At 41.3% G+C, this 25,423-nt stretch overlaps 1 protein-coding gene across 5 annotated transcripts in view; it reads left to right on the top strand.

The window, feature by feature from the left end:
* The window catches only part of UBE2V2 (ubiquitin conjugating enzyme E2 V2), a 72,266-nt gene extending 47,770 nt beyond the window's left edge, over positions 1–24,496 (top strand). For 3 of the 5 annotated variants that reach the window (XM_055286475.2, XM_055286477.2, XM_055286478.2), the window contains exons 2-4: positions 718–866; positions 7,508–7,633; positions 23,603–24,496. In XM_055286475.2, coding sequence (XP_055142450.2) covers positions 718–866; positions 7,508–7,633; positions 23,603–23,749 — 422 coding nt within the window. In that variant the 3' untranslated portion in view covers positions 23,750–24,496. The remainder of the gene's footprint in view (positions 1–717; positions 867–7,507; positions 7,634–23,602) is intronic. The other 2 variants (XM_063643320.1, XM_063643321.1) reach the window with 1 other exon arrangement.
* The last annotated feature ends 927 nt before the right edge of the window (positions 24,497–25,423 follow it).

Raw genomic sequence — 25,423 nt, 5'->3', positions numbered from 1 at the left:
CCATATTACCAATAGCATTTAAGAAACTCATATAAAATGATAATGTTTTCTTTAAAGAGACATACTGAAAGCCAAGCCAGTTGTTCACAGGAGGTGGTTTTGCACCATTATTTGAACTTTGATGTGTGAATTTGCTTTAGAAGTCCATGGTCTATTTACTCTCTGACAGATTCTGTTTTCACATGCCCCTCACATGAAGGTTCACTCCTCATTCTTTTTTTTTTTTTTTTTTTGAGACAGGTTGGGTGGGACTGCTTCAGGATTCTAAAAGACAGTACCTTCTGGTGCACTTTCTAAGATGGAACATGATTCTACTCTTTAAAAATCATTAGAGAGTATATATTAATGAACTTTGGCTTTTATGAACTTTCTGGGCATGCCTGTTTGATTGGTGCAGAGTCCTTGGCTGTAACAGGAACGTCAAGTAGGGAAAATGATTTCCTTATGGTTGATTGACTTATGTCAGTATAAAATTGATGAGGAATTTATATACACGTTGTCTACTGCTGTTAATGTTTGGTACAGTGCTTTCTTTTGCGTTTTCATTTTGAGGGGTTATTAGATTCAGCATTTTCTGGAGCAGAATGCTTTTTAAAGGGGATTTTGTCTTTTTGGGAAATAATTTATAGAGGTTAATTTGGAAAAAGCTGAATTTAAATACGTGTAGCTCTTATAATTACGAGCTTTTTACATTTACACTGACGTTCTTTTGTATAGGAGTTAAAGTTCCTCGTAATTTTCGCTTGTTGGAAGAACTCGAAGAAGGACAAAAAGGAGTAGGCGATGGTACGGTTAGCTGGGGCCTTGAAGATGATGAAGATATGACACTTACAAGGTGGACAGGCATGATTATTGGGCCACCAAGGGTCAGTGTTATAAATTATATTTTTTCTATTAATGCTTATTGTTACTTTAAAGTTAACGTTTAATTTTATACTATTGATATTAAAATAAGCAATTATGGTAACTTCTAAAATAGTTCCTTTTTATTTTGTTTACATGTATTGATACTTCCCACATGCAGGATATAATATAGCTCGATTACGTAGAGGACTGGGGGGAGGAAAGTTAATATGGTCATTGCCATCAAAGTTTTGCAGTTTAGTAAAGGAGAAAAAATCAGTACAAATGACAGATTCTAAATATGACAGAGCAAGTTCACTACGGGACTTTAGAATATGTTTCTTCTAGCTGGAATAATTGAGGAAGGCTGAACAGTGGAGGAAGTTGCCTTTGGAATGAGCCCTAAAGGACTGACTGGTAGGATTTCAGAAGGTGGTGATGGGGATGGAGAACATTCCAGATAGAGAGGAGAAAAGGTGAGGAAATGGAGGGGGTATGTGGGGAGAGCAGTCATTTTGACGTAACATGTTACCTCTTGTGTGAACCGGAGGGTTTCTAAATTGGTTTGCATTGAGTGCATGTTGCTATTTGCCCTCTGACACTTCACATGCCATAGAAATGCTGTAGGTCTCAGTTTCTTCATCTATAAAAAGTCTATGATTTGTACATTTTTTTCTAGTATGGTTGGCAGCTGGCCCATTGTACTTTGTCTTTCTTGGGTTTATGAAGTCTTATTTTTACTCAAAGTCTTTTTTCCTAGCTTGGGATTTTTTTTTTTTTTTTACATTGCATTCCTTACTTAATGGTCCCATCCACTGCACTCCCTGCAGTGAATCTTTGAAATGTGTATCTGTAATGTTTTTGGCTTGTTGGAAAGAGCACACATTTGAAGAGTTTTTTAAGTCTTTGGTTTTGTATACTGGTTGCTACCTTATGATGAGAGCATTTTAACTGTTTTGCTCTTGGGTAGAGTTTAGAGTTCCTCCTGATGATGATGATGATGATTATTATTGAGACAACATCTTGTTCAGTCACCCAGGCTGAAGTGCAGTGGTGCGATCTCAGCATACTGCAATCTCAGCCTCCTGGGCTCAAGCGATCCTTCCACCTCAGCCTCCTGAGGTGGTGTGCACCACCACTGCTGGCTTATATTTGTAGTTTTTGTAGAGATGGGGTTTCACCATGTCGGCCAGGCTGGTCTCGAACTCCTGGCCTCAAGTGATCCACCTGCCTTGGCCTCCCAAAATGGTGGGATTACAGGTGTGAGCCACTGCACCCAGCCCCTCCTGATTATTACAAAAGAAAAATGTATCAGGTGATTAGCAACATTAATCATAGAGAATGAATTAGTGTATGTTTTATGTTGTTTTCTGGTGTTCCTTTGCAAAGTTCATGCACACTCCTAAACTGATAGGCTCCCTGTTTACTCCCTTGCTCTATTTTTTCCTGAAGACATTTGAGGAAGGAAATGTAATATTGATGGATAGAGTTCCTTATAACTTGGTATGTATAATGAAAGCCTTGATTTTCACTGCCTGTGAACATTATTACTATGGTCTGTTTGGTTTAAAAAAAGCGCTTATAATTGATGAACATTCTGACTTACTGATTTGAAGATTTAACAGTCAGAACTTGGTAGAATATAAATTTGAAATTATTTAGATTTGGTTTTTCTCCCGCCACTGCCTGAAGCAGACTTTATTTTTTAAGAATGTTTTGGAACTTGTGTTGAGTTCATCAGTGGTCTTGTGGGCTGACCCACAGCACAGTTCCTAGCTGTGGTGGACTGGCTCCTGCTTGGTCTTTCACCTGGTTGGGGTCCCCTGCAGGATGCCCCAACTAGTTGCCATTCCTGATGTCACTGAACCTCAGGAAACTCCGTCCACTGGGGTGGGGGTGAAGCAACTCTCTCCCCTCTCAGGGCACACAGATGAAATGCTACTGCGGTCCTCCATTCTCTGTGGGTGGTGGTTTTTGGAGCTGCAGGGGAGAAAAGGTCATAATAGCTTTTCCTCACCTGTCTCAAGCTTCATGCTGAGGCACTTATAATAAAAAGCAGAGAAAAGCATACAAATTTATTTAAGTTTTACATGACATGGGAACATTCAGAAAGGAAGACCCAAAGAAACAGGGAAACCTGTGTTTTTTTATGCTAAATTTGATGAAGAGTGGACAGTGATGCAACAGCGTGATTGGATCTGATGGTAACACACTAGGTAATAAACTGGGGGAACTTACCAGGGCCTGTTTGTTCACATTATTCCTGTGTCTTTGGATTTCATTCCTTTCTTGGCATAAGACAAGACCCCTTTGGAGTGGTTCTCATGACCTACTTCATGGGGAGGTCAGCTAGATTTTAGGGTCTGCTTCAGGGGAGAAGGGGGCAAAGGTAAGGTAAGAGTAACCTTGCTTCTGCTGTTTTCTTAAGTGCCAAGGTGCCGTATTTTGGGATAGTATGTCTTGAACTTCATCAAAGACCCCCTCACTTCCTTTGAGTGCCAGGCAGAGGTAGGAGGGGTGTACCCTGTAAAGGCACAGGCTTCTTCTGGAGCTGGCCTCTGCTTACCACCTGACGATCTTCTCTGCATCACCCTCTCAGTTCTCTTGAAGGCAGGTCACAGCGGGCATATTCAGTTGCCTTTTCATAAAACAGGCAGGAGTTGGTGTCTTACCACAATTGTTTTTCTCCTTAGAATGTGCGATGTTGAGAACAATTTTGTCCCCAGGGTAGAGTGTCTACATCTAGCCAGGAGAGGAGGAAGACTTTTTTGTTTGTTTGTTTGTTTTTGAGACGGAGTTTGGCTCTTGTTGCCCAGGCTAAAGTGCAATGGTGTAATCTTGGATTACCGCAACCTCCGCCTCCCAGGTTCAAGCGGTTTTCCTGCCTCAGCCTCCCTAGTAGCTGGAATTACAGGCATGTGCCACCACGCCCGACTAATATTGTATTTTTATATTTTTTTGAGATGGAGTCTTGCTCAGTCGCTCAGGCTGGAGTGCAGTGGCACAATCTCGGCTCACTGCAAGCTCTGCCTCCCGGGTTCATGCCATTCTCCTGCCTTAGCCTCCCGAGTAGTGGGACTACAGGGGCCCGTCACCACGCCCTGCTGATTTTTTGTATTTTTAGTAGAGATGGGGTTTCACCGTGTTAGCCAGGATGGTCTCGATCTCCTGACCTTGTGATCCACCTGCCTCGGCCTCCCAAAGTGGTGGGATTACGGGCATGAGCCATTGCGCCTGGCCTAATTTTGTATTTTTAGTGGAGACAGGGTTTCTCCATGTTGGTCAGGCTGGTCTCAGACTCCCGACCTCAGATGATCCGCCCACCTCAGCCTTCCCAAAGTGCTGAGATTACAGGCCTGAGCTGCTGCACCCAGTCGAGAGGAGGAAGACTTTTAACATGTTACATGGTTGGTTGTTTTTTATTTTTATTTTATTTTATTTTGAGATAGTCTCACTCTGTCACCCAGGCTGGAGTGTAGTGGCCCGATCACACCTCACAGCCTGGACCCCCTGGACTCAAACAATCCTCCCACCTCAGCCTTCTGAGTAGCTGGGACTATAGGGGTACACCACCATACCTGGCTAATTTGTGTGTGTGTGTGTGTGTGTCTGTAGAGACGGGGGTCTCACTGTGTTGCCCAGATGGGTCTCAAACTCCTGGGCTCAAATGGCCCACCTGCCGTGGCCTCCCAAAGTGCTAGGATTATAGGTGTGAACCACTGTGCCTGGCCAGTTGTTTTTTATTTTTTGTACTTCATTGACTAAGGTCCCTCTTTTTTTTTTTTTTTGAGACGGAGCTTCGCTCTTGTTGCCCAGGCTGGAGTTCAATGGCACTATCTCAGCTCACTGCAACCTCTGCCTCCCAGGTTCAAGTGATTCTCCTGCCTCAGGCTCCTGAGTAGCTGGGATTACAGGCACGCACCACCATGCCTGGCTAATTTTGTATTTTTAGTAGAGATGGAGTTTCTCCATGTTGGTCAAGCTGGTCTCGAACTCCCGACCTCAGGTGATCCGCTCGCCTCGGCCTCCCAAAGTGTTAGGATTACAGGCGTGAGCCACTGCGTCCAGCCAGATCCCTCATTTTTTATGTTGTTCTAGTATTTATTTGGATTTATATGATTAGCAGTTTTGTTTTTCTATGTTTTTGTGTTCAGTTTTCTGAAGCAATATTTGTTGTCACTAGAGTTTAGTACTTTTTCAAGTTTTCTCATATGTAAATGAAGGTACTGTCCCCATCTTAGAAACAGTGTGAGAATTAAGTGAAATAATGATTAGATAGTAGAATACCTGAGTACTTGACTTAATAAATATTAGTTTGTTTTTCTCCTCTTTTTTTTGCTCTTGCTTTTAAGATAACAGAAAAACTCGGCTGTTAATTAAAAAATTTTTTTTTTTTGGAGACAGTCTTGCTTTGCCACCCAGGCTGGAGTGCAGTGGCATGATCTCAGCTCACTGCAACCGCCACCTCCCGAGTTCAGATGATTCTCCTGCCTCAGCCTCCTGACTAGCTGGGATTACAGGCGTGTGTTACCAATTTTTGTGTTTTTAGTAGAGACAGGGTTTCACCATGTTGGCCAGGCTGGTCTCGAACTCCTGACCTCAGGCAGTCTGCCCACCTTTGGCCTCCCAAAGGGCTGGGATTACAGGCATGAGCCACTACGCCCAGCCTGTTAATTTAAAATTTAGAGGGGATAAAATCAAAGGTGTCAGAAGTTATGGTGATATTTACTGTAAGAATTGGATTAGATTAATAGGCTAGCTTTGGGATTAAATTTTTTTTTGTTTACATAAAATCTTTCAGAAAAGAGCTTTGGGTTTTTTTTTTTTTTTAAACTTAAAAGGAATTGAGGTAGAATTTACATGTAGTGAAATGCACAGATGTGCCATGAGTTTGACAAATGTAGCTTGTTACCACTACTGAGATACAGAACATTCCCATCATTCCAGAAAGCTCCCTGTGCCCTTTCCCACACCTGAGAGATTTGCATGTTGTAGAGCTTTGATAAGGAGGGTCATGTAGTGTGTACACTTAACGGTTCTCGTCTTTACTCAGCATGAAGTCTGAGCAATTCGGTTGTGTTATCTCAGGTAGTAGGAGTGTGTTCCTTTTTATTGTTGAATAGTATTTTACTGTATGGATATACCACAATGTGTTTATCAATTCTTTTTATGGACATTTGGATTTAATCTACTTTCTTGCTTTTACAAATAAAGCTGCTATGGGCATTCTTGTAGAAGTCTTTTTGTGAACATATGTTTGTTTCCATTTCGCTTGGGTAAATGCCTAGGAATAGAATTGCTGTATCATAGGGGAGTCTGATATGCATCCAGATTGGAGAATCACAGCCAAGATAATCATGAGATCTATCTGATTTTAGTCATTTTTATATATTGAAAGTGCTGGGGATATTATTAATATTTGCTTGCTATTAATCTCAGATGAGTTTTATATAGCTCTTTTTTTCTTAAAGTATTGAAATATTTAATAACATACATATAACATTGTTGCATAGGTTTTACATTAGAGTAGTTTAATACTGCAAATCTGACCTCCATTTGAATAGCTCTTGTTTATGGGGATGGGATCAGTTTGAGTAGGTGAGATCTGTAGATGGTTGATTAGCTTCCTCCCTCTCTGGTCTTATACAGCAGCCAGCAGGTATTAAATTTTTCACTTTCATTTATTTATGTATATATTTTTATGTTTTAATTATAATTTAGAAAATTTAAAGTTTCAATAATTATAATTCTCTTTAAAACAATTTTTTTTCCTTTTAATCTCTTGAGTCAAGGTGAGGATTCATTTATTTTTTACTTTACTGTTTTAATGGTACACTAATAAGTTAACCAAGTGAACAAAAGCCATAGGAGAAACAAGAGTTAATTTATAGGCATGAAAATAAGCCCTGGATAATCTAGAAGCTTTAAGTTTGATACCTATTTGAAAATGATGTGTAAACATAAAGTTTGCCATTGTATCTCTGAATTCAGATAATGGGATTTAATGAACCTCAAAATTAATGAAGTGGCAACGTAAGTATAACTAACGGGACATAAAATAATTACGTTTTATTACTGCAAAATGGTATAATATGGGGTTTTCTCTTTTGCTGGAAGTTATTGATTGCCATATTAAGTAGGATAATCATATAATTTGTTATCCAACAAGACCCTTTTGAGAATGAAAGGAGGCACTATTAATAGTCAATTCTGGGACAATAGGAATAAGCAGAACTGTTCTGTAAAACAGAAACTTTCATATATGTTTGACACAAGTCTCAAGTAGCCCCTCCCTCTACAATGTAAACTTTTTAGCAAAATCTAAATTTAAGTGGTTTGCTTTTTCGTTTTTCCTTCTTCCTTCTAATTTGTTACAGGCATCATTTTTATCACAAAAGCAAGTTGGGATCATATTGATAATACATTGTAGAATTAATTTTGTAAAATCTCATGGAATTAATTTTGTACAATCTCAATTTTTAAGTATGCTTATTGCATTTTTTTCACCATATAGGTGAAATAAATTTGAATGTAGAAAAATAAATTCTTAATCATAAACACTGTCTTATGTACATTCATATTATACTTTCCTTTTTTTTAGCACTTAGACATTAATATTTTAGGTATTGTTATTTTGATTGTCCTTTTGTTTTTTGCCTTCCAGACAAATTATGAAAACAGAATATATAGCCTGAAAGTAGAATGTGGACCTAAATACCCAGAAGCTCCTCCGTCAGTTAGATTTGTAACAAAAATTAATATGAACGGAATAAATAATTCCAGTGGGATGGTAAGTTAATATAGTCATTTTGGTTTTATATAACATAATGTATAGAGTTACATATTAATTATACGTTCACACACCATAATATATGTAAGATATTAATATGTAGTTAGGAGAAAGTTTTTAAAAGAGGGCCTTTGTTAAGTCAAAAGTCTAAAGAAGGTTGCAATATATATTTTTTTTTAATTAATATAAATTAGGCCATCCTTAAAAACCTTAATGTACTTGCCTAGAATAGGTGGTTAAAACTTTTTTTTTCTTTTCTTTTTTTTTTTTGAAACAGAGTCTCACTTTGTCACCCAGGCTGGAGTACAATAGTGCGATCTTGGCTCACTGCAACCTCCGCCTCCCGGGTTCAAGTGATTCTCCTGCCTCAACCTCCCGAGTAGCTGGGATTACAGGCACCCGCCATCATGCCTGGTTAATTTTTGTATTTTTGTAGAGACGGGTTTCACAATGTTGGCCAGGCTTGTCTTGAACTCCTGACCTTAGGTGATCCGCCCGCCTTGGCCTCCCAAAGTGCTGGGATTACAGGTATGAGCCACTGTGCCCGGCCAAAAGTTTTCTTACAGTTTTAATTGGCTTAGTAGTCATATTTCATTTGATCTTTATTTGGTAAAAAGATGACCATTATTGGGCGGGGCATGGTGGCTCAGGCTTGTAGAGATTGTGCCACTGCACTCCAGCCTGGGCGAAAGAGTGAAACTCTGTCTCAAAAAAAAAAAAAAAAAAAAAGATGATCATTATTTCTCTTTGAATGTTACTTTTCTGAGGGTTAAGGTACATTTGGTGGAATTAAAAGGATGACTATTCATGAAAAGGATGAATATTCATGAAGGATTTTTTTCTTTAAGGAGCAAGTATGTCTGTGTTGAAACAGTCATGGCTGAGCATCATTGTCTATTTATTTTTGGGTTTTACTCTGTCCCCCAGGCTGTAGTGCAGTGGTACTCCCCCACTTCCCGTGGCCTCAAGTGATTCTCCCACTTCAGCCTCCCAAGTATGTGAGACTACAAGGCACATGCCACCAAGCCCAGCTAATTTTTGTTTTTTTTGGTAGAGATGGGCCATGTTGGCCAGGCTGGACTCAACTCCTGACCTCAAGTAATCTGCCCACCTTGGCCTCCCAAAGTGCTGGGATTACAGGCATGAGCCACTGTGTCCAGCCCATTGTCTCTTTAAACAAAATGACATGCCCTGCTTAACCCACACAAGTTAGTTAGTAGAAACAGCTGAATTTCCAGTAGGAGCAGATTGTTAAGTTCATGATAAGTCTTTGAAGCCTAGGTTCTCTTGGTGCCATGTTGAGAGCACACCACATACAAAATACATTTTAGGAAGCAAAATAACATATCATCATCATAAAATGAGTATCATCCATCTTAGGAAATAGGGCCTCATTATCCTTGATTTCTCATCCCATCCCTGTGTTCCCTCTCTCTACCAGTGTATTTTGTACTACAAATGTATCACATATGTACACAAATTCATCCTCCTTTCTTCTCTCCTTCTCTCTTTCCTTCTCATCTGTTAAAAATAACAAGTTTATACTAACAACACCCACTAATTTTATTCTAAAACTATAGGGTTTGTTCTATGATTCTTCCTTTCCATTTGAGAAACCTGGCTCCCATGCTTCCCAGTGCATTTACTTATTTACTCAATTTCCCCTTCATATAACTGTACTTCTGGCAACAAGTTGAATCTTGGATTCACAGCCATCTCCCTCCCCCTCAACCCCAACCTAATATGCAGTTCTGAGGCGGGGCTCCAGATTGGCTGGTGCATCCAGCAGGGAGGCACCAGGCCAAATAAAGTATGACCCTGAGAAAGGAAGAAGGTGGGAAAGGTCATTGGAAACCTTAGCCCTGCACCTGCTGGGCCATTAACACCCTCCACCCCTGTGCCAACTCAGAGCTGGGACCTGAGAGTCTCTCCAGCCCTCACAGTCCTCAGTTGGTCAGTCTTTGTGATTTACTGGGAGCGTTTAGTCCATTTACATTTAATATACACACTTACTGACATGTTCAGTTTAAGCAGATCGTCTTAGTTGGTGGTTTCTATTTTTCTACATGTTTCTTGCCTACTTTTGGAATGGTTGTTCTCAACTTCTTTCATTCTGTTTGTGTTCTTTCAGTGGTTATTCTAGAAATTATGCACACATCTGTTTTTAAGAAATTTGATAGGAGCAGGATTATAAAGCATATGAGTACACAGAAAGGATATTATTTAGGGACTGTCCTGTGTGACACACAGCATTGCCTTTATGAAGAAGACCTTTGTTAGATTTTGCTACTAGACATACCTGTTTTTCTCCACTACTGTTTTGTTTTTACATTATAGCTTCTGTAAATTAAGTAACTAATGGTGTGTTCTACATTGTCATGGAAGCTAGGAAATTTAGATTAAATTTCAGACCTACCTGTAATAAGCTTATCTGATCTCTTGGGCTTTTGGTCCATTAGTTGATATTTTGCCTCCCTCTCTACCTCCCTTCCCCCAACCCATTTATCATTAAGCCCTGTCAGTTTTATGTTCCAAATGTAACTCAATTTAGGTCTTATTTTTCTATTTACATTGCCACCAACTGAATATTGGCCATCATTTATTTCCTGGACTCTTGCAACAACGTCTCTGATTCTACTTTTTTTTTTTTTTTTTTTTTGAGACAGAGTCTCGCTCTGTCGCCCAGGCTGGAGTGCAGTGGCGCAATCTCGGCTCACTGCAAGCTCTGCCTCCCGGGTTCACGCCATTCTCCTGCCTCAGCCTCTCCGAGTAGCTGGGACTACAGGCGCCCGCCACCACGCCCGGCTAATTTTTTTGTATTTTTAGTAGAGACGGGGTTTCACCGTGGTCTCGATCTCCTGACCTGATCCGCCCGCCTCGGCCTGCCAAAGTGCTGGGATTACAAGCGTGAGCCACCGCGCCCGGCCTCTGATTCTACTTTTTAAAATCCCTTCCAATCTTTCCAAAGTTAGCAGCCAGAGGGATCCTCCTAAGAGACAAATTGCGTCATGTGATTTCTGCACTTCAAATTCCTTTAGGGCATCAGCCTCAGCATGCATGCTTCTTGCCATGGCTCACTGGGAGTGCTCAAGGTGCACACTGGCCTGCATGCCTTTCGTTTGGTCTCAAGACCTTTGCACTTCTGTTCTTCCTCCTTCCTCCCCAGTCTGGCTAACTCCTATGGGTCCTTCATTTCTCACTGTAAATTCCACTTTCTTTTTTATTGAAACAGAGTCTCACTCTGTCACTCAGGCTGGAGTGCAGTGGCATGATCTCGCTCACTGCAACCTCCATCTCCCGGGTTTAAGTGATTCTCCTGTCTTAGCCTCCCAAGTAACTGGGATTACAAGTGTGTGCCACAACACCTGGCTAATTTAATACAGATGGGGGTTTGCTATGTTGGCCAGGCTGGTCTCAGACTCCTGACCCACTTTGGCCTCCCAAAGTGCTGGGATTACAGGCGTGAGCCACCGCACCCAGCCTAAATTCCACTTTTTAATTGAAGTCTTTATTGATGTTCCAACTTGAATTATGTCCCTTCTATTTCTTTGTTAGAGTCACTCTTATTCTTTTGTTGCACTTAACTATAAATTTATTTTTTTTTGTTTTTAAAAGAAATGTTTCTAACATAATAGAAGTTTTAGAGAATGATAGAATCAGCATCTATGTGTCCTCTACCTAGCTTTGTCAAATGTTAACATTTGTCTTATTTGTAACAGATCTTTTAATTTTTTTTTTTTTTGAGATGGAGTCTCACTCTGTCTCCCAGGCTGGAGTGCAGTCACGTGATCTTGGTTCATTGCAACCTCTGTCTCCCGGGTTCAAGCAATTCTCTTGCCTCAGCCTTCCAAGTAGCTGGGACCACAGGCATGTGCCACCACGTCCAGCTAATTTTTTTGTATTTTTAATAGAGACCGGGTTTCACCATGTTGGTTAGGCTGGTCTCAAACTCCTGACCTCAAATGATCCGCCTGCCTCGGCCTCCCAAAGTGTTGAGATTACAGGCGTAAGCCACCCCGCCCGGCCAGATTTTTTTCTTATTAGTACAAAGACTACATTATAAATAGAGTTAATTCTCTGTGTGGCTTTCTCTTGTTTCCCCTTCCTTTTTTTTTTTTTTTTGAGATGAGGTTTTGCTCTTGTCGCCCAGGCTGGAGTGCAATGGCACGATCTCAGCTCACTGCAACCTCTGCCTCCTGGGTTCAAGCGATTCTCCTGCCTCAGCATCCCGAGTAGCTGGGATTACAGGTGCCTGCCACCACGACTGGCTAATTTTTATATTTTTAGTAGAGATGGGGTTTCACCACGTTGGCCAGGCTGGTGTTCAACTCCTGACCTCCGGTGATGTGCCTGCCTTGGCCTCCCAAAGTGCTGGGTGGGATTACAGGCGTGAGCCACCACGTCTGGCCAAGTTTAAAATTTTTAAATTAAAATGTTCTCCGTCAGATTGCTGTAAAACTTTCTAAATTCTTACTCTCAATTGCAATGTTTATCTTGTCAAGGAGCAATAGAATTCAGTTCGTGGCCTGCCCCTTTCCATGGACATACCTTGAGTAGCGCCACTCTCGGGAATACATCTAGAAGTGTGCTGTGGCGTGGGGCTTTCTTCAGCTTGAATATTGCCAAGCTGCTCTCCTCACGGCTGGGTCAATGTCATCCCCACCAGTGGTGTATAACAGGACCCTCTGAGTGTATATTCCCACCAACCCTTCTTACTGTCAATCTGGAATGGGGACTGGGAAATAGAAAAATAAATACTGATTTTAATCATTATTGGAGTGTAGATGTGTGTATAGAGGGTTGTGGGTAGGGTGAATATATTGGACATCTGTTTTTCTCTTCATTTACATCTAAAAGTTTGGATTATTACTTTTATAACTAGTAAATGGTACAGAATTTCACACTGGTGATTGTGCCAGGATAGTTTTTATATTTTGAGGCTCTTTAAGTATCTCATGAATTGTAGTTCATAGGCATTGATGGTGGGTGTTGCTTTAGTAATTTTAGTTTATATGTATTTAATACGACGAGGCAAAGTTATTCCCTGTGGGTGGTTAGCACTCTGAAGTGTAAATTTCATTGTCTTATGCAGTGAGATCTCACATTTTGGAGGTCATTGTATGTTGTAGACTGATAAGATGCAGATTTTGTTCTGACATATTTATTTTCTCATGCTCTTTACTGCATCCTCTCTCTTCATCTTTTTTGTTTTTCTTTTCCTCCAGTGTTTTTTTTTTTTCTGCACCCTGTTGGTATTTCACAGGATTTGCAATTACTTATGTTTATTTAGCTACCATTTACAGCTGGAAGTGTTTGTTTCTGCTTTAGAAATAGCTTGGTATTCTCTCTACTTATTTTTATAAACTGTTCAGTTATGGAGTCTACTTAAAATAGGCTAAGGAGGTTGCCACTCTTTAAAGTGAAAGTGTTAGAGGAAGCATTTTAAATGTACCTTACCACTGTAACATTTTTCTTACTCTTTTAGTTAGTTTCTTTTCTTTTCTTTTTTTTTTTTTTGAGACGGAGTTTTGCTCTTATTGCCCAGGGTAGAGTGCAGTGGTGCGATCTTGGTTCACTGAAACCTCGGCCTCCTGGGTTCAAGCGATTCTCCTGCCTCAGCCTCCCTAGTAGCTGAGATTACAGGCGCCCACCAACATGCCCAGCTAATTTTTTGTATTTTTAGTAGAGATGGGGTTTCACTATGTTGGTCAGGCTGGTCTTGAACCCCTGATCTCAGGCGATCCACCCACCTCAGCCTACCAAAGCGCTGGGATTACAAGTGTGAGCCACTGCACCCAGTGTTAGTTTCTAAAATAAATATCACTCTAAAATTATCTTTCTTTTCTACTTTCAAACACTTTTATTGTGATATAATTCACATACCATACAATTCAACCATTTAAAGGGTAAAATTCAAGGGTTTTTAGTATTCACAACATTGTGGAATCACTGCCATGACCCAGGTTTGGAACATTTTTATTCTTCCCAAAGCAAATCTGTGCCCATCAGTTGTCATTTCCCATCCCATCTCCCTCAACCCCAAACAACCATTAATCCACTTTCTGTCTTTTTTTTTTTTTTTGAGGCACAGTCTCACTCTGTCGCCCAGGCTGGAGTGCAATGGCTTGGCTCACTGCAAGCTCCGCCTCCTGGGTTCACGCCATTCTCCTGCCTCAGCCTCCCAAGTAGCTGGGACTACCGGTGCCTGCCACCACACCCGGCTAATTTTTTGTATTTTTAGTAGAGATGGAGTTTCACCATGTTAGCCAGGATGGTCTCGATCTCCTGACCTTGTGATCCGCCCGCATTGGCCTCCCAAAGTGCTGGGATTACAGGCGTGAGCCACTGCGCCCAGCCCACTTTCTGTCTTTATAGATTTACCCATTCTGGATGTTTCATATAAATAGAATCATAGAGTATGTGTTCTTTGGTGACTTAACGTAATGTTTTCTTTTTTTTTTTTTTTTTTATTATACTTTAGGGTTTTAGGGTACATGTGCACAATGTGCAGGTTTGTTACATATGTATCCATGTGCCATGTTGATTTCCTGCACCCATTAACTCGTCATTTAGCATTAGGTGTATCTCCTAATGCTGTCCCTCCCCCCTCCCCCCACCCCACAACAGTCCCCGGAGCGTGATGTTCCCCTTCCTGTGTCCATGAGTTCTCATTGTTCAATTCCCACCTATGAGTGAGAACATGCGGTGTTTGGGTTTTTGTCCTTGCGATAGTTTACTGAGAATGATGTTTTCCAGTTTCATCCATGTCCCTACAAAGGACACGAACTCATCATTTTTTATGGCTGCATAGTATTCCGTGGTGTATATGTGCCACATTTTCTTAATCCAGTCTATCGTTGTTGGACATTTGGGTTGGTTCCAACTCTTTGCTATTGTGAATAGTGCCGCAATAAACATACGTGTGCATGTGTCTTTATAGCAGCATGATTTATAGTCCTTTGGGGATATACCCAGTAATGGGATGGCTGGGTCAAATGGTATTTCTAGTTCTAGATCCCTGAGGAATCGCCACACTGACTTCCACAATGGTTGAACTAGTTTACAGTCCCACCAACAGTGTAAAAGTGTTCCTATTTCTCCACATCCTCTCCAGCACCTGTTGTTTCCTGATTTTTTAATGATGGCCATTCTAACTGGTGTGAGATGGTATCTCACTGTGGTTTTGATTTGCATTTCTCTGATGGCCAGTGATGAGGAGCATTTCTTCATGTGTTTTTTGGCTGCATAAATGTCTTCTTTTGAGAAGTGTCTGTTCATGTCCTCTGCCCACTTTTTGATGGGGTTGTTTGTTTTTTTCTTGTAAATTTGTTTGAGTTCATTGTAGATTCTGGATATTAGCCCTTTGTCAGATGAGTAGGTTGCAAAAATTTTCTCCCATTCTGTAGGTTGTCTGTTCACTCTGATGATAGTTTCTTTTGCTGTGCAGAAGCTCTTTAGTTTAATGAGATCCCATTTGTCGATTTTGGCTTTTGTTGCCATTGCTTTTGGTGTTTTAGACATGAAGTCCTTGCCCACGCCTATGTCCTGAATGGTATTGCCTAGGTTTTCTTGTAGGATTTTAATGGTTTTAGGTCTAACATATAAGTCTTTAATCCATCTTGAATTAATTTTTGTATAAGGTGTAAGGAAGGGATCCAGTTGCAGCTTTCTACATATGGCTAGCCAGTTTTCCCAGCACCATTTATTAAATAGGGAATCCTTTCCCCATTTCTTGTTTTTGTCAGGTTTGTCAAAGATCAGATAGTTGTAGCTATGCGGCATCATTTCTGAGGGCTCTGTTCTGTTCCATTGATCTATGTCTCTGTTGTGGTACCAGTACCATGCTGTTTTGGTTACTGTAGCCTTGTAGTAGAGTTTAAAGTCAGGTAGCGTGATGCCTCCAGCTTTGTTCTTTTGGCTTAGGATTGACTTGGCGATGCGGGCTCTTTTTTGGTTCCATATGAACTTTAAAGTAGTTTTTTCCAATTCTGTGAAGAAAGTCATTGGTAGCTTGATGGGGATGGCATTGAATCTATAAATTACCTTGGGCAGTATGGCCATTTTCACGATATTGATTCTTCCAACCCATGAGCATGGAATGTTCTTCCATTTGTTTGTATCCTCTTTTATTTCATTGAGCAGTGGTTTGTAGTTCTCCTTGAAGAGGTCCTTCACATCCCTTGTAAGTTGGATTCCTAGGTATTTTATTCTCTTTGAAGCAATTGTGAATGGGAGTTCACTCATGATTTGGCTCTCTGTTTGTCTGTTATTGGTGTACAAGAATGCTTGTGATTTTTGTACATTAATTTTGTATCCTGAGACTTTGCTGAAGTTGCTAATCAGCTTAAGGAGATTTTGGGCTGAGACAATGGGGTTTTCTAGATATACAATCATGTCATCTGCAAACAGGGACAATTTGACTTCCTCTTTTCCTAATTGAATACCCTTTATTTCCTTCTCCTGCCTGATTGCTCTGGCCAGAACTTCCAGCACTATGTTGAATAGGAGCGGTGAGAGAGGGCATCCCTGTCTTGTGCCAGTTTTCAGAGGGAATGCTTCCAGTTTTTGCCCATTCAGTATGATATTGGCTGTGGGTTTGTTGTAGATTTTGAGATACGTCCCATCAATACCTAATTTATTGAGAGTTTTTAGCATGAAGGGTTGTTGAATTTTGTCAAAGGCCTTTTCTGCATCTATTGAGATAATCATGTGGTTTTTGTCTTTGGTTCTGTTTATATGCTGGATTACATTTATTGATTTGCATATGTTGAACCAGCCTTGCATCCCAGGGATGAAGCCCACTTGATCATGGTGGATAAGCTTTTTGATGTGCTGCTGGATTCGGTTTGCCAGTATTTTTCCTGAATACAGCACACTGATGGGTCCTGACTCCTTATCCAGTTTGCCAGTCTGTGTCTTTTGATTGGGTCATTTAGCCCATTTACATTTAACGTGAATATTGTTATGTGTGAATCTGATCCTGTCATTACGATGTTAGTTGGTTATTTTGCTCGTTAGTTGCTATAGTTTCTTCCTAGCCTCGATGGTCTTTACAATTTGGCATGTTTTTGCAGGGGCTGGTACCGGTTGTTCCTTTCCATGTTTAGTGCTTCCTTCAGGAGCTCTTTTAGGGCAGGCCTGGTGGTGACAAAATCACTCAGCGTTTGCTTGTCTGTAAAGTATTTTATTTCTCCTTCACTTATGAAGCTTAGTTTGGTGGGATAGGAAATTCTGGGTTGAAAATTCTTTTCTTTAAGAATGTTGAATATCGGCCCCCACTCTCTTCTGGCTTGTAGAGTTTCTGCTGAGAGATCAGCTGTTTGTCTGATGGGCTTCCCTTTGTGGGTAACCCGACCTTTCTCTCTGGCTGCCCTTAACATTTTTTCTTTCATTTCAACTTTGGTGAATCTGACAATTATGTGTCTTGGAGTTGCCCTTCTCGAGGAGTATCTTTGTGGCGTTCTCTGTATTTCCTGAATCTGAATGCTGGCCTGCCTTGCTAGATTGGGGAAGTTCTCCTGGATAATATCTTGCAGAGTGTTTTCCAACTTGGTTCCATTCTCCCCATCATTTTCAGGTACACCAATCAGACGTAGGTTTGGTCTTTTCACATAGTCCCAAATTTCTTGGAGGCTTTGTTCATTTCTTTTTATTCTTTTTTCTCTAAACTTCCCTTCTCTCTTCATTTCATTCATTTCATCTTCTATCAGCGATACCCTTTCTTCCAGTTGATCGCATCTGCTACTGAGGCTTCTGCATTCTTCGCGTAGTTCTCGAAACTTGGCTTTCAGCTCCATCAGCTCCTTTAAGCCCTTCTCTCCATTGGTTATTCTAGTTATCCATTCTTCTAATTTTTTTTCAAAGTTTTTAACTTCTTTGCTATTGTTTTGAATTTCCTCTCGTAGCTCAGAGTAGTTTGATCGTCTGAAGCCTTCTTCTCTCAACTCATCAAAGTCATCCTCCATCCAGCTTTGTTCCGTTGCTGGTGAGGAACTGCGTTCCTTTGGAGGAGGAGAGGTGCTCTGTTTTTTAGAGTTTCCAGTTTTTTTGGTCTGTTTTTTCCCCATCTTTGTGGTTTTGTCTACTTTTTGTCTTCGATGATGGTGATGTACAGATGGGTTTTTGGTGTGGATGTCCTTTCTGTTTGTTAATTTTCCTTCTACCAGACAAGACCCTCAGCTGCAGGTCTGTTGGAGTTTACTAGAGGTCCACTCTAGACCCTGTTTGGCTGGGTGTCAGCACCGGTGGCTGCAGAACAGCGGATTTTCGTGAGACCACAAATTCAGCTGTCTGATAGTTCCTCTGAAAGTTTTGTCTCAGAGGAGTACCCGGTTGAATGAGGTGTCAGTCTGTCCCTACTGGGGGGGTGCCTCCCAGTTAGGCTGCTCAGGGGTGAGGGACCCGCTTTAGGAGGCAGTCTGTCCGTTCTCAGATCTCCAGCTGCGTGCTGGGAGAACCACTACTCTCTTCAAAGCTGTCAGTCAGACAGGGACATTTAAGGCTGTGGAGGTTCTCGCTGAGTTTTTGGTTGTCTGTGCCCTGCCCCCAGAGGTGGAGCCTACAGAGGCAGGCAGGCCTCCTTGAGCTGTGATGGGCTCCACCCAGTTCGAGCTTCCTGGCTGCTTTGTTTACCTAAGCAAGCCTGGGCAATGGCGGGCCCCCCTCCCCCAGCCTGGTTGCCGCCTTGCAGCGTGATCTCAGTCTGCTCTGCTAGCAATCAGCAAGACTCTGTGGGCATAGGACCCTCCGAGCCAGGTGCGGGACACAATCTCCTAGTGTGCCGTTTTCCAGGCCCGTTGGAAAAGCGCAGTATTAGGACGGGACTGACCCGATATTCCAGGTGCCGTCTGTTTCCCCTTTCTTTGACTAGGAGAGGGAACTCCCTGACCCCTTGCGCTTCCCGAGTGAGGCAATGCCTCGCCCTGCTTCGGCTCGCGCACAGTGCGCTTCACCGACTGTCCTGAACCCACTGTTAGGCACTCCCTAGTGAGATGAAACCGGTACCTCAAGCAGAAATGCAGAAATCACCCGTCTTCTGTGTCGCTGGGGCTGGGAGCTGGAGACAGGAGCTGTTCCTATTCGGCCATCTTGGCTCCACCCCCCAACGTAATGTTTTCAAGATTACCCATGTTTGTAGTGTGTATTGGTACTTTATTCCTTTTTATTGTTGAACAATATTCCATTGTATGGAGATCCCATTTTATTTATCCATGGTAGATATTTCTATTTTCCTACTTTTGGCTGTCATGAATACTGTTGCTATGAATATTTGTGTCAAGTTTTTGAGTAGGCAAATATTTTCATTTCTTTTGGATATATGTTTAGGAGTGGAATTGTTGGGTCATATGGTATCTATGTTTTAGTTTTTGAGGAACTGTCAAGGTGGTTTTCTAAAGTGAATAGGCCGTCTTACATTGCTACCACTAGTGCATGCAGGTTCCCAGCTTCTCCACATCCTTGCTAACCCCAAATAAAAAATCTACAACACAAACACAAAAATAAAAAGCAAGAAATTAAAACATAAAAACATAAACAATCACCTTCAAAAAATGGAAAAGGAGACAGCGTTTCGTCATCTTGGCCAGGCTGGTCTCGAACTCCTGGGCTCAAGAGATCCACCCGCCTATCTCTCCCAAAGCGTTGGGATTACAGGTGTGAGCCACTGCACCTGACCTGCCTTTCTGGACTACTGTAGCTTTGTAGTTAAGTTTTTTTGTTTGTTTTTGAGACAGAGTCTTGCTGTGCTGCCCAGGCTGGATTGCGGTGGTGCGATCTCGGCTCACTGGAACCTCCACCTCCTGGACTCAAGCAGTTCTCGTGTCTCAGCCTCCCAAGTAGCTGGGATCACAGGCATGTGCCACCACGCCTGGCTAATTTTTTGTATTTTTAGTAGAGATGGGGTTTTACCATGTTGGCTAGGCTGGTCTTGAACTCCCAGCCTCAAGTTGATCTGCCTGCCTTGGCCTCCCAAAGTGCTGGGGTTACAGGAGTGAGCCACCACGCCTGGCCTGTAATAAGTTTTGAAATCATAACTTTGTTCTTCTTTTTTTAATATTGTTTTGGCGATTCTGGGTTTCTTGCATTTGCTTATGAATTTTAAGATAAGCCTGTTCATTTCTGCAAGCAAGAAAAAAGCAGTTGAATTTTTTTTTTTTTTTTTTTTTTTTGAGACGGAGTCTTGCTCTGTCACCCAGGCTGGAGTGCAGTGGCACAATCTCGGCTCACTGCAAGCTCTGCCTCCCGGGTTCATGCCATTCTCCTGCCTCAGCCTCTCCGAGTAGCTGGGACTACAGGCGCCCGCCACCACGCCCGGCTAATTTTTTGTATTTTTAGTAGAGACGGGGTTTCACCGTGGTCTCGATCTCCTGACCTCGTGATCCGCCCGCCTCGGCCTCCCAAAGTGCTGGGATTACAAGCGTGAGCCACCGCGCCCGGCCAAGCAGTTGAAATTTTAATAGGAGTTGTATTGAATCTCTAAATTAACTTGATGAATATTGTCATCTTCACAGTAATAAGTCTTCTGACCCATGTATATTTATTTAGCTCTTTAATTTCTATCAACTGTATTTTAGAGTTTTTAAAAATTATTTTTATTTATTTATTTTTTTGAGCTGGAGTCTAGCTCTGTTGCCCAGGCTGGAGTGCAGTGGCGTGATCTCAGTTCACTGCAACCTCTGCCTCCTGGGCTCAAGCAATTCCTGTGCCTCAGCCTCCCAAGTAGCTGGGATCACAGGCACGTACCACCACGCCCGGCTAATTTTTGTATTTTTAGTAGAGACGGGGGTTTTGCCATGTTGGCCAGGCTGGTCTCGAACTTCCAACCTCAGGTGATCTGCCTGCCTCGCCCTCCCAAAGTGCTGGGATTACAGGCATGAGCCACTGCACCTGACCTTTAAATTATTTCTATTTAAATTTTTTTTCTCTTTTTTTCTGGGGAGGGAGGGAAAGGGGGAGGTAGGGTGGTAGGAAGGAGGGAGGGGAGCTATTTTACAGTTTTCAGTGCACAAGTTTTACACTTTTGTTAAATTTATACTTAGGTATTTTATTAATTTTTATTTCAGATTGTTGCAAGTGTAAAGAAAAACTAATTTTTGTATATGGAACCTGTATCTTGTTGCCTTGATGAACTTGTTTATTAGCTCTAATAATTTCTTTAGTGGATTCCTTAGAATTGTCTATATACCAGATCATTTCTTCTATTTCCTCTGCAAACAGAGGTAGTTTTACTTCTTCTCTTTCTAATCAGGGTGCCTTTTACTTCACTTTCTTAATTGTCCTGGCTAGAACCTCTCCAATACAGTGTTGAATGGAAGTGATGAGAACGGGGCCAGGTGGTGGTGGCTCATGTCTGTAATCCCAGCACTTTGTGAGGCCGAGGTGTGTAGATCCCTTGAGCCCAGGAGTTCGAGACCAGCCTGGCCAAGATGATGAAACCCTGTCTCTATAAAAAATACAGAAATTGGCCGGGCGCAGTGGCTCATGCCTGTAATCCCAGCACTTTGGGAGGCTGCGGCGGGTGGATCACGAGGTCAGGAGTTCAAGACCAGCCTGGCCAACATAGTGAAACCCTGTCTCTACTAAAAATACAAAAAATTAGCCAGGTGTGGTGGTGAGCACCTGTAATCCTAGCTACCTGGGAGGCTGAGGCAGGAGAATCGCTTGAACTGGGGAGGCATGGGTTGCAGTGAACCAAAGTAGCTGGGCCTGTGGTGGTGCACGCCTGTAGTCCCAGCAACTTGGGAGGCTGAGGTGGGAGGATCACCTGAGCCCAGGGAGGTCAAGTCTGCAGTAAGCAACAATTGTGCCACTGCACTCTAGCCTGGGCAACGAGTGAGACCCTGTCTCAAAAAAAAAAAAAAAAAAAAAATATATATATATATATATATATATAAAGAAGGGATGAGAATGGACATCCTTATCTTATTCCTCATCTTAGGAGGAAAGCATTTGGTCTTTATTAAATATGATGTTAGCTCTAAGTTTTTTGTAGTTTCCTGTTAGGTTGAGGGGTAGTTTCCTTCTATTCCTAATTTATTATTTATATCATGAATGGTTGTTGGATTTTGTCAAATGCTTTTTTGCATCCATTGAGATGATCATGGTTTTTGTTCTCTGTTCTGTTAATATGATATATTACTCTGATTTTTAAAATATTGAATCTATGTTGTGTTTCTGGGATAGGTCCTACTTGTGTATAATCTTTTTTGTTTGGAGACGGAGTCTCGCTGTGCCGCCCAGGGTGGAGTGCAGTGGCATGATCTCAGCTCACTGTAACCTCCGCCTCCCAGATGCAAACAATTATCCTGCCTCAGCCTCCCGAGTAGGTGGGACTACAGGTGCACACCACCACGCTAAATATTATATTATTATATATTTATAAATACAAATATTATTGTATTTTAGTAGAGATGCGGTTTCACCGTGTTGCCCAGGCTATTCTCGAACTCCTGAACTCAGGCAATCCTCCCACCTCGGCCTCCTAAAGTGCTAGGATTACAGGCGTGAGCCACCATGCCCAGTCTGTATATAGTCTTATATGTTGCTTGAGATCAGCTGTAGATGACAGCTTATGGCCTTCTCATCTCTTTCATAAGTCTGTGCACAGCCCTACACATGTGTGTGGTCTTCTAGATTCCCAGGCCTGTTTGGAGACACCTCATTTCCCAGCTTGTCTGCTTAAGTATTTTGGTTACCTTCCTGTTTTGTTTTTGTTTTTTGGAGACAAAGTCTCGGTCTGTTGCCCAGGCTGGAGTGCAATGGCGCAGTCTTGGCTCACTGCAGCCTCCACCTCCCAGGTTCAAGCGATTCTCCTGCCTCAGCCTCCCAAGTAGCTGGGAGTACAGGCGCGTGCCACCACACCTGGCTAATTTTTGTATTTTTAGTAGAGGCGGGGTTTCACTATCTATGCTGGCCATGCTGGTCTCAAACTCCTGACCTTGTGATCCGCCCGCCTTGGCCTCCCAAAACGTTGGGATTACAGGCGTGAGCCACCGCATCCGGCCCACCTTCCTGTTTGACTCAACTTTTTTTGACAAATGCCCAAGGTAGGAGGTGAGTGAAGATATGTGAGCTCTGAGGTCAGATAAAGGAAAGCTCTCTGTGAGTGATTTTTCCAGGGAACTGCAGGAAGGTCAAATGCTGACAGTTAACTGGGAATGGGCTTCCAAGGAGCTCCATCCCTATTCTGTTGCTCTTTCACAGAAGATTAATTTGGGTTGGGTGCTGTGGTTCATGCCTGTAATCCCAAAACTTTGGGAGGCTGAGGCAGGTAGATCACTTGAGCTCAGGAGTTCGAGACCAGTCTGGGCAACAGGTGAAACCCTGTCTCTACAAAAAATAGAAAAATTAGCCTGGCGTGGTGGTGGGTGCCTGTAATCCCAGCTACTTGGGAGGCTGAGGCAGGAGAATTGCTTGAACCTGGGAGGCGGAAGTTGCAGTGAGCCAGGATCGTGCCACTGTACTCCAGCCTGGGTGACAGAGTGAGACTCTGTCTCAAAAAAAAAAAAAAAAAAAAAAAAAAAAGAAAGAATAATTAGGAATAGTGCATAGAATACATTGGAAAGAAAAATCTGAAAGAAGAGATCAGGTTAGTAGCTTTCATCTAAATCTCAGTGTGAGATAATTCCCCAGATTTTGGGCGGTGGCATTGGAAACAGAGAGGAACCTTTTGACCTTATTCCATTAAGAAAGAATTGGTAAATTTATTTACAAAGTAGTTATTTAGTATAACACTTATTTCTGATGACCAAAGTTCACTATATGTTTTATATCTTTATATTTTCCCAAAATATTAAACTAATTATGATAAAATATACTAATTATGTTATTAGTAATTTCATAGTGTATGTTTTGTGAAAATAGAGGCAAGCTATGAATTTTCAAAATCATTCTTATTAAAATATGCTTAACAAATTGGTACCATAGTACTTTAAACTTGCTAGTTAACTGTACTCTTTCCTCCCCTTTCAGGTGGATGCCCGGAGCATACCAGTGTTAGCAAAATGGCAAAATTCATATAGCATTAAAGTTGTACTTCAAGAGCTAAGACGTCTAATGATGTCCAAAGAAAATATGAAGCTTCCACAGCCACCAGAAGGACAAACATACAACAATTAATTTTAGTGGATCTCAAACTTGTCTTAAATCAACAACCTTCTACTCATGTTAATGTCTTGATTAAATATCACAATGCAAAATACCCACACATTAAGTAAAAGAATTCCAGCTGGTAAACATGACCTGGACATTTGTAAGAATATATTTAATATATGTACATCCATTATGTTTTCAGGTAACAGGAGGAAAAATGCAGCACAATTTTTTTTCTCTTGAAAGGCACTGTCATTTAAACATAAACCTGGAGTACTCGAAATAGAATTCAGGTTTACAAGATGAAAGCGTGTGGAGAAGTGTCAGATGGCAGTGGAAACGTGTGTTTCTAAAAAGTAAAAATCTCAAGAAAGAAAACAGAAATGGCATGCTTTACCCATCTTGCTTAGTGAAAGAGAGCTGCAGTTGAAATTGTTTAAAAAGTAGCAGGTACAACGAATATTGTCACAGATGTGTTAATTTTTGAAGCAATGTGGGTGCTGACTACTAGTAGTATCAAAAATATGTTCAGGATTGTTTTGATACCTGTATTTATAATAAAAAATGTTGGGGGGAGTTGATGAATTCCTGTTAAAAGCTGTTCTTGTGTGTTACATGTAACAGACATGGTAAATATTTGTTTACAGTCTTTGTTTAACAAACCATGCATTTAAGTTTAAGTGAAGTCAACAAAAAGGAAATAGGTGTATGGATATGTGATTTTGAGATTAAAGTTAGTCTTAAAATGTAAATAAAATGTGGAACGTGTCCTCAGAGACTGTGCCATTTCTATTATGTTGATGTAGTATATGTACAGTACCTTGCCAGGGAAGCAAAAATTGGAATTATTGTAGCTTTTCATGTATACACACTTTTATTTGCCCTATTTTGTGTACTTCTTGTGAATTACAATTTGCAGACTATTTCAGAAAAGAAATTATCTAGTTTAATTTCTTCTTTGGACAAGGAGGAGTCCTAGGTATTATATTTTGAGTTTGATTTCACCAGAAATAATAATATTAAAAAGATCTTTGCATTCTGGCAGTTCTTTTAGGATTATAGGTTGCAAATTATCCAAATATATATCCCATTTTTTAAAGCATAATATCTTTTTTAGTTGTTTTTCTGTGAAGCTTTTGTTTAATAAATAGGGTCAACTAATTGGAGACTTTTCTCTTCCAGTTAGGGCTTTTAATACTAACAAGGATAACTTTATTCATTCCACGTATTCTCTACTCTGACAAATATGAACTCTAAAGTTGAAAATTCATTTATGTTCTGCTTTCACTACAGTGACATGAGGCTTTAGGTCACTGTTTCGCTTCAAAGTACCGATACAAAGCTTTGTTGAAAATGCTGTTTGATGAATTCACTGAAGAATATAGAAAGGTGGTCAGGTAAAGTCTCCTTTTATTTTGTCAAGCTTAATAATTTGTCTCATGCTTTACCCTGGTATATATAGGCAAACCAAAACCTTATCAAATATTAAATTAGATGTTTAAACTTTGCTTATAAAGTATTGGCCACGTGGTGGCTCACGCCTCTAATCCCAGCACTTTTCGGAGGCTGAGACAGGCAGATCACTTGAGGTCAGGAGCTTGAGACCAGCCTGGCCAACATGATGGAACCCCGTCTCTACTAAAAATACAAAAAATTAGCCAGGTGTGGTGGTGGGCACTTGTAGTCCCAGCTACTCGGGAG

The sequence above is a fragment of the Symphalangus syndactylus genome, chromosome 7 (assembly GCF_028878055.3).
Source record: "Symphalangus syndactylus isolate Jambi chromosome 7, NHGRI_mSymSyn1-v2.1_pri, whole genome shotgun sequence".
NCBI classification, from domain to species: Eukaryota; Metazoa; Chordata; class Mammalia; order Primates; family Hylobatidae; genus Symphalangus; species Symphalangus syndactylus.
Note: the sequence above shows the minus strand (reverse complement) of the source record. Positions and strands in the feature narration are given on the sequence as shown.